Source organism: Oryx dammah, unplaced genomic scaffold, assembly GCF_014754425.2.
Source record: "Oryx dammah isolate SB20612 unplaced genomic scaffold, SCBI_Odam_1.1 HiC_scaffold_2, whole genome shotgun sequence".
Lineage (NCBI taxonomy): Eukaryota > Metazoa > Chordata > Mammalia > Artiodactyla > Bovidae > Oryx > Oryx dammah.
Window position 1 is genome coordinate 12083845 of NW_024070186.1, and position 8910 is coordinate 12092754.

An 8910-nucleotide genomic window follows, 5' to 3' on the forward strand; every position below is an offset into this window, starting at 1 on the left:
CTGAAATTCAAAACTATCTTAGAGGTCCTGCACCTGAACCTTGAAGACTCCCCAATGACACAGCCCCTCGAAACAAGCCTGCCTTGGATGAGAGCTCCTTCTTCAGCTTAGGTCCCTTACTCAGGTCCTGTGGACCCGGAATCAAGACACTACAGATGCAGGGACATGCGGGGTCTTGGCTGTGTCCTGTTCAAGCCCAAACCCTGCAGGACCACCCAGGAAGTGGGGGAGGGGAACCACAGCTATCACCTAAGACCTGGACACACTGATGGACGCTGGGAGGTCCTAGTGGTGAGAAAGGGTGGGACACACGGGTCTTGGGGTGTGGGGTTGGGGGAGCTGAGAGCCTGAGCCCAAGATCACGTGTGGGAGGGGCCAAAGACAAGATGACCCAAGGCTAGGCTCTTAGCCTAGTCCCGGCCATCCTGCAAATGCCCACTGGGCAAGGTCCTCCTTCCTCAGCCCTAGAGGACTGACCCATGGCAGAAGGCCACTGTAACAGGTTCCACCCCAGTACTTTCTCCAGGAATGGGACTGCAGGCAGCTCTGAGCCTCCAGGCTGTAAGGCCACTCAGAGTGTCCCTGTGGGTTCTGGTTATGCGGGAGCTCACAGCACCAGTCAGGAGCATCAGGCAAAACAGCAAGAGACTTGGGGGCGGGGTCAAGTGCAGCTCAGGGAGAGACATGGGAAAACGCATCATTTGAGGTCAGAAAAAGTGTTCAAATCAGCCAACAGGGCTTAAGTTTTTGACTCTCAAGAGGAATTTTGAAGCATTTCCAGGACAAATTGAGCCCCTGCTAAGTCAGGATTTCACATACATTAACTCTTCTCCAACAATGTCTTAGAGGGGGCACCTATTACCCCACCCCAAAGGGACTTGGCCCAGCATGGACAGGACCTGAGTTTTCCCCACGAGGGGGAGGGGTGGGCAGTGCACAGCCTGCTGAGCCTACTTCCTGCTTTAAGCCCCAGGGAACAGAAAGAGCTGCATTCCATCAGGCACCTCGGAAGGGGCTTCCTTCCTCCCAGAGGACCTGGGACTGTGCAAAGCCCCATAGCAGCCACGTGGTGGGACAGAAGATAAAACACACCATTTCTTGAACTGTCACACTCCCCCCACCACCCCCAAAGTCTGCGTTAACTTGAACACCCTCCCAGTTCTCATCTCACCAAAGCTTGTGGACATTACATTTTATTTTTCCTTCTCTAATGCTCAGTCCCCACCCTTGATTTCCTCTCCTTGGTCACAAAACTTCATAAGCTGAGGTGTGGACGCTTCAATGTCCTTCCTTTCCCAAGAGGATGCGTGATTATAAAAGAGGCTTTGTGGTTACACATTCCTGCACAAGCCTGAGGAGGTGGCCCCGGAAGCCACCCCAGTAGTTCCAGGCGGTCATAAGGACCCCAAGAAATCAGAGGACCGACCTCAGATCCCGGCAAGGACAAACACTCCCTAAAAGCACCCCCTCCGCCCCCCAGGTTAACACAAATACGTGAGGAATTACCTGCTCCTCTACCAACAGGTGCTTTCCACACCATCTCTTTAAAAGCGTGTCTTTATGAGGTGGTTTCATTTTTTAAAGGTCTGCGCTGCTATTTAACCTGGTGACCAAGCCGACTGGAAACAATGAAGGAGATTACCGTGGCTGTCTCCCAGGAGCCTCCCCAGCCCATCGCCCTCCCCGGCCAGCTGTGGCAGCAGGTGTGAGGCTGCTCTGGTGACCACAGTCAACAGTCACTCTGGCCGCGGGGGGCAGGCTGCCCAGGACGGGTGTCAGGGCACGCGGCCTACCTGTGAAAAAACACCGACTCTTTGGGGGTGGGGGCTCCCCTCGGGTCCGGCAGCCCCACCTCCCCCCACTGCGAGCTCCTCCTGGCACTTTACCGGGCTTGTTGGGACGAGGACGGGCGGCCGTCTGGGTGGAAATGGGGTCCCCCAAACTAGTAGCAAAGGGAGTTTCCGTGCGACCAGAGCGGCCTCCCGGAGCACCGTCTGCGGTCCACGCGGGAGAAGCGGCCAGCGGGCGCCGCCAAACAACGGACCTCCGCGCATTGTTCTCCCGGCGGCTGCTCGGCGCTCGGCCGCATCAAAGGGACCGCGCGCAACCCGACACCGCAGAGGGCGCGGGGACAGAGGCCTGGGGCCCGGGGCCCGAGCGACGCACAAAGGCTGGCCCTGGGGAAAGCTGAGCACTTTTGCCTCGACAGGTTGGAAACCACACGGCTGCGCTCCGCCCCGCGCTCTCCTCCCGGGAGACCCGCCGGACTCGGCGCGGCAACGCCGGGTCCCAGAGGTACGAGCCGCTGCAGCCGCCCAGGCGCTGGGTGGGACTAGGCCGGCGACGGCGACACAGGCCTGGGGTCGGGCGTCGGATGCACGGGCGTCTCCGAGCCACTGCGCGTGTAACCGCCGCCACCGCGACCTCGGCCGATCCTTCGATGGCCCTCTGCCGCAGCGCTGTCCGCCGAGTGCACCAACTTCCCCGCAGAGTCGCCGAAGTTTGGTCACGACACGAGGATCTCAGGACGCGCACTGTCCGCACCATCCCCAGCCCGGCCCGCTCCCCGGTCCCGGGCGCGCCCAGGTGGCCCGAAGCCCGCAGTCGAGGACACTCCGGACATACGGCTCCGGCCCGACCCCGTCACCCTCCAGACGCCGCCCGCGGGCCAACTGCACGCGTGGGCAGAGCCGGGACCGCCTCCCAGGACCGAAGCCGAGACGGGCTGGGCTGAGGCCGTAGCCGCCTGGGACCGGCCGAAGATCCGCACAAAATGCGGCCGGAGGCGGGCGTGCCCAGCGCAGGCACTTTCGTGTCGGCACTTTTCTTACCTGGCTCGGCAGACGCTGTGCTGACCAAGAGAAGCAGGACCAGGTGGGCGAGCAAGTCCAGGAGGCGACGCCGCCGCGGCTGCAGCCAAGGCCACCTGCGGGCACAAGTCACAGGTTAGAGCACAGCGCACGCTCCCGTTCCCCGCCCGTGCGACCTCCCGGCCCCCGCCCGTCCGTGGCCCTGAGCGGCCCGCACCTCGGCGCCATGCTCCGCGAGCCGGACGTCTGTGCCGCGGGATGCTGCGAGCTCAGCCTCGGTGCACCGGATCGGCCGGCGGAGCTCTGGCCGCTGCGGGGGCCAGGCCGGGGCGGGGGGGGCGGGGGGGGACGCGGGGGGGCGGGGCTGGTCAGGGGGCGGGACGACAGGCCTGGGACGCGAGGACCGACCAGGGCAGGGGCGGGGCGGGGCGGTGGGTGGGCAAGGGGTGGAGCAGGCAAGAAAGTGGGGACGGGCCCTGGCAAGGAGCAGGGCCGGGCGCCGAGCTCTGCACGCGGCCCTGGGCCCGGGGCGTGGAGTAAACCCGGTGAGGAGAGGGCTTCGGACCCCCGACCTGGCTCATCGGCCTGTCCCCGGGTCCTAGCACCCTTCCTCTGCAGCCGCAGTGTTTCTCCCGCCGCCTCAGCCACACCTGCCCCTACCGCTGCCCACGACGGCACCCGGGGTCTCGGGCTCCAAACCTCACGTATACAGCCCTGCGTTTGTTTGGGAAGGTGACTGTAATCAGGGGATTGGTCCTCGGGTCCTGAGTCCGATTCGGCAGCGGAAAGGAGGGCGATTTAAACAAAGACGTTACTCGCCAGGGGGCGGCGGTTGGAGGAAAGGGCATCTGGGCTTCTCCTGCCCACCCTTTCGGGCACAGTGACCGCGTCGTGGCAACCCACCCCTCCTCGCCGCCTTCACGGGCTCGGTGCCCAGCACGGTTTCATCCCCAGGCCCCACTCCCCACGTTGCGCCCCTTCTAGAACCCTCCCAGGGGATGCGCCCTGCACCCCAAGAGGCCTCTGCCCTGGAGTTCCAGCCCCCAAGATCTGGTCTGGGAGGCCCCTCCCCCGCTGGAAGTCCAGCTGCACCCCACCCTAGCCTTCCAGACTCCCCCAGCCCCTTCACCTCCCTCTCCCCCAGCCTCTGCCACTCTGGGAGCTCTGGTCATTTCTTCTTCCTCAGGCCTGTGCTCCCAACCCCCACCTGACCGCCTGACCTCAGTCCCTCCCTCCACCAGGCAGCTGCTAAAGGGGTCCTGTCCTCAGACCACCCACAGGCCTCTCTAGGCAACCAGAGCCCCTCACATCGGCCTCTTAAAGTAAACTCACATTTCCCTGAATCTGATCCCCTCACGGTTTGCAAAAAACAGGGTCCCTGATGCCATCAAAATCAGGGGTCCCAGGGCCATTGCCCTTGGCTTATTATGTCTGCTAAGCCCTCTGGACTCACCCCCCTCCTTCTCTGTACCTCCTGATCCTGGTTCACCTCCTGCCTGGAGCCCTGAGCCCTGTCTGCAGTGCAGACTCTGGGCCTCTCCACGCCTTGCTAGGCTTTCCCTGCATCATCGGCAGCCCCAACCTCACCATCTCTCAGCCTAGGTCAGCCTAGAAAACAAGCCCCTGGTCTGGCCCCCTCCACATCCTCCTGTATGTATCTACCCACTCTCAACCACCACCTCCCCAGGTCCTAGCCAGCAGGCTGCTCCTGGAGCCTCCTGCCATGGCCCACAGCCCTATCTCCCTCCCTCCTTCTACCCGCCCCCAACACCCCACCCCCACCCCTGGGCCCTGCAGCCCTAGCAGAGGGCCTGCTGGGATTCCAGTCCCGTGGCATCATCCCCCCTCCCCACTCCAGTCTTCAAAGGCTGCTGGGTGCTGCTGGGCACCCCAGGCCGTGTCTGTCCTGTCTGACTGCACCTGTCCACCTGCTCACCCCTCCGTCATCACCTGCTTCCGAACCTGGAGTCCTTCTCCTGGTCCCATGAAAAGGGTGCTCATGGCCCATGGCGGCGAGGAGAGAAAGCAACTTAGAGGATTATGACTACATTTTTTTAAAATGAAAGAGAACAGCATTGAATAGAAATGCAAAACTTGCTGTCTATGTGGATGGAGGGGTTGGGTGGTGTCCATGTGCATGTGTGTCTGTCAGTAGGCATGTGTGCAGTGGGTGCACGAGTCTGGGTGTGAGCAGTTCCTATGACTGTGTGCAGTTGTGTGCATGTGTGGCTGTCAGTGTTGTTACTGGACAGAGCTTGGGTCTGCTCGCCAGATCACAGCAAAGCCTGATGCTGTGTTGTGATGAAGGAGAGTACAGTGGGGGTTTATTATTATTATTATTAAGATTTATTTATTTACTTTGGCTGTGCTGGGTCTTCGTTGCTATGTGTGGGCTTTCTCTAGTTGCTGCCAGTGGGGGCTGCTCTTTGTTGCAGAGTGCAGGTTTCTCATTGTGGTGGCTTCTGCTGTTGTGGACAGCGTGGGTTCTAGGGCGTGTTGGCCTCGGTAGTTGCAGTACGTGGGCTCAGTAGTTGCAGCTTGCGGGCTCTGGAGCACGGGCTCAGTAGTCATGGCACACAGGCTTAGTTGCTCCACGGCATGTGGCATCTTCCCTGACCAGAGATCGACCAGTGTCCCCTGCATTGGCCGGTGGATTCTTAACTGATGAACCACCAGGGGAGCCCCCACAGTGATTATTATTGCAGGTGCCAAGCAAGGAGACCAGGCAGCTCATGTTCAAAAGACCCAAACTACCCGATGGCTTTCAGAGAAGGCAGCATTTGGGTTGAGGGCTGCAGCTCATGGACTTTGTTCTGATTGGTTGGTGATGAGGTAATCAGGAGTCAGTATCATCAACCTTCTGTCCCAGTCAGTCTGGGGTCTGCATGCTTGTGGTCAGCACGTGGTCCCCCTTCTCCACCTGGGCAGGGTCTTGGTTTCTGCAGAACAAAGATATGGGTCAGATTGTGTGCATCCCTCGAGGAGAAGCTAGGACCCTGCTTTATCACTGACCATTGTTGGAGCTATCACCGCTGCTGTGGGCTGGCTGCTTGTCCTTTGTTTCTGGTTCCCTGGCTTCTCTAATTAGTAACTGCTCTAATCTGAGCTTTTTCTACAAACGAGGACCGGGGAGCACAGGAGGGCTTTTGTACCCTGGAGGTCCCCGTAAGGTCCTGTGGGATTTCAGTGTGTTCAGGTCCCTGTGTGTGTGGTGTGTTCGTGTCTGTGGTAGGCATGTACTGGGTCCTGGCAGGGTCCCTTCCTGGCCTTGCGGCCATCTGTCCATCTGGCCATGGGCTGCAGCCCTGCTCCAGGGTAAGGAAGTTGAAGGGCAGGGGTCTTCAACCTCTTCCTTCTCCCCTGACCTGCCAACCCAGGTCACTGGGCCTGACCGTGGTTCCAGGAAGGAGAACCTGGAAAAGGACGGCAGAGCTGCGTCCCTGCTCACACTGGGGACTGGGGTTTAGCCATGTCTCTCCTCTCTCATGTTGGAAGGCCCCCAGCAGGGGCAAGCCCCCCTCTGTGGGCTTTGGAGGGAAGGCCAGCTTCAAAAATACACAAGTGGCCTTTTTATTGTGAAACACTATTACTGCTGAACTTACAGCTGTGAAAATACACATCTTGCACTTATTTTTTTCACTGACTGTCTTATCACAGACTCACTGCTAGGTGTCTCCACAGTTCCCGTGGCTTTTGCATCTTTTTTTTATTAGAGTTTTATTATATCCACAAATATCAATAATGTGCCATCACTGTAGGAAAATACAAACTACAAACATGTGCGAAGACAATAAGACCCCAAATGCACACAAGCGCACTGGATTCTGTGTCTCCCTGCCCTCCTTCACAAAGACTCCCCCCCCCCAGCCCAGGGAACCGGGTGCAGTTGCATGCAGGCAGCCCTGCCCTCCAGGAGCTGCAGACCCAAGTCAGCTCCTCCCAGAGAAGGAGGACCCCCGCTGTGCCTGGTGCTGGGTGGTCCTCGGAGCACAGTCTGGGCAGCAGGGGAGGGTCGGCCCTTGGGGGCTCCACAGGGGCTCTGGAGGGGTGGGGGAAGGATATCCAAGAGCAAGGGCACTTGGTGGGAAGGGGGCTGAGGAGAGGGCCAGCCCGAGCACAGCACGTTTGAGGGGTGGGTAGCCTTCTGAGAGAAGTCTCACTTGGGCTGCCCTTGGGCGCTGGCCTCTCTCCCTGTGCTTTATGCGGTTCCCACCCCTCTCCACTGCAGCGGGCCCCACAGCTCTTCCTCAGGGAGAAATGACAGGTGACACAGAAGAGCCGTGCTCCTCCCAGCTCGTCCCGGTGACACGCAGGCTTGGGGTCTCTGGGACACCCACCAAGCAGGGACCCACAAGACCAGGATGCTTGACTGATGGAAACAGAGGCTCCACCCCTCCACGGCCAGTACTGGGTGTTTGTGTTTTCAGTCCATACAGGGCTTTTCCAATGACAAGGGACCGGCTGCGGTCAGACCTGTGCAGTGGGCAGCTGCTGGTTCCGTGGGCGCGTCCTGGGTGGGACTGGGGGTTTGTGCAGGGAGAGACAGCATGTGTAGAGAAGGGGCGGAGGGCCCAGCAGACAGAGCGAGGCCAGGGACAGGAAAGGGAGGACATCTGACTTCTGCCCAAGCTGCTCCTTCTCGGGTCCAGAGACGCCACTGGGCTTGCTCCAAGACAGAAGTCATTTTTCACTGGGGAAAGGAAAGTGGTAGACACAGCTGGCTGCGAAAAGTGTATCCAACACAAAGTGTATCCAACGTTGTATCTGGCTCCAGACCTGTCACATGTCAGTCCTCAGGCCCTAATCGCTCGTCCACCGTGTCTGAGAGTGGACCGGCCGACCCTGGCCCTGGGCCCTGGCCTCTGATGGACTGTGACCCCCACCTCCTCTGCTGCCCCTGTTTCTTCTCTCCACCCCACCGGGCACATCAGGGTGGGAGTGCATATTTATTAGTTTCTGTGCCTGCTGCCCTCACGGCCAGTGTCTGCCTGAGGCCCAGGCATCACAACTTCTATATTTTGCAGCTCCAGACACCTGCCTCTGGTGGACCCTCAGTAACTACCCGCCAGATGAAGGAGAGGATTGCCACTGCCTTTTGCAGCAAGCAGGTCCAAACCCTTCCCGGCAGCCTCACCTGGATCTCAGCCTCCAACCAGCAGAGCGCTGGGCACTAGGTGGGGCAGCCGATGAAGCTGGTTTTCTTGGGGGATTTGTTGACAGAATTTGAAAACAGCAAGTAATGATGACACGGCTGTGAAACGGACTATTACGTCCCGAAGAAAAATCTAATTAAACGAGAAATGTGTATGTGGAAAAGCAATGTCCCACCCCGTGAACACCACATAGCACCATGTTAGGAAGCGCACGAGCGAAGAGATGACCAGCCTGCTGTTAGAAGTGACTGTCAAAGCTTCATAAATACACATTTCTATTAACTTTGGGCAGTGCCATTTCCTCTTTTCCCTGCTGCATGGAAATGCCTCAGCTCAGGTTGAATCACGGGGGATAGGGGAGGGGCCCCCGAATTCTCAAGTGCATCCTCTAATGACCTGGGACATTCCTAGTCCTCACTGAGGCTCATCAATACAAAGGAAGTGCGCATTGCCAACTCCTTTGAGTAGAAGGAAGGGGTCTGGGTGACCCTCTGTCCCCTCATTTCCTGCCCACCTGGCAGCCTTCCAGCAGAAACAGCACCCCCGGTCCCTTCTGTTCCCTGGGGCATGGCCTCGTTCAGACAAGTTAATCAGTGTTGCTTGTCCCACCCAAGTGACTGGGGTGACTGCTCAGTGCAAACCAAACCCCAGCTGCGTGTACACCCCCAGCACCACACATGCGCACACAACCTGTGTCTGCTGTCACTCAAGAGCAGCATCAGAGCATCAACCCTGACTCAGCCAGGGCGCCGCCTGTGTCCTGTCTGCCCTGCCCCCACACTCAGTGTCCTCGCATCTCAGCCTGGCCTCCTGGTCCTCTGAGCAGTTCTGATGACCACCAGCAGCCCAGCACTCACCTCCACATCAGGCTACTTGACTTACCTGCAGAGCACTTCTCAATAATGTCCTTGTTCTTTTATTTGTTCACTTGTCCATTATTTATTTGT

At 59.1% G+C, this 8910-nt stretch overlaps 1 protein-coding gene across 2 annotated transcripts in view; it reads right to left on the reverse strand.

The window, feature by feature from the left end:
- Positions 1-3150, reverse strand: part of COL18A1 (collagen type XVIII alpha 1 chain) — a 94185-nt gene extending 91035 nt beyond the window's left edge. For both annotated transcript variants that reach the window (XM_040264921.1, XM_040264911.1), the window contains exons 1-2: positions 3028-3150; positions 2832-2926 (exon numbers count right to left, since the gene is read on the reverse strand). In XM_040264921.1, coding sequence (XP_040120855.1) covers positions 2832-2926; positions 3028-3038 — 106 coding nt within the window. In that variant the 5' untranslated portion in view covers positions 3039-3150. The remainder of the gene's footprint in view (positions 1-2831; positions 2927-3027) is intronic.
- Between the last annotated feature and the right edge of the window lie 5760 nt (positions 3151-8910).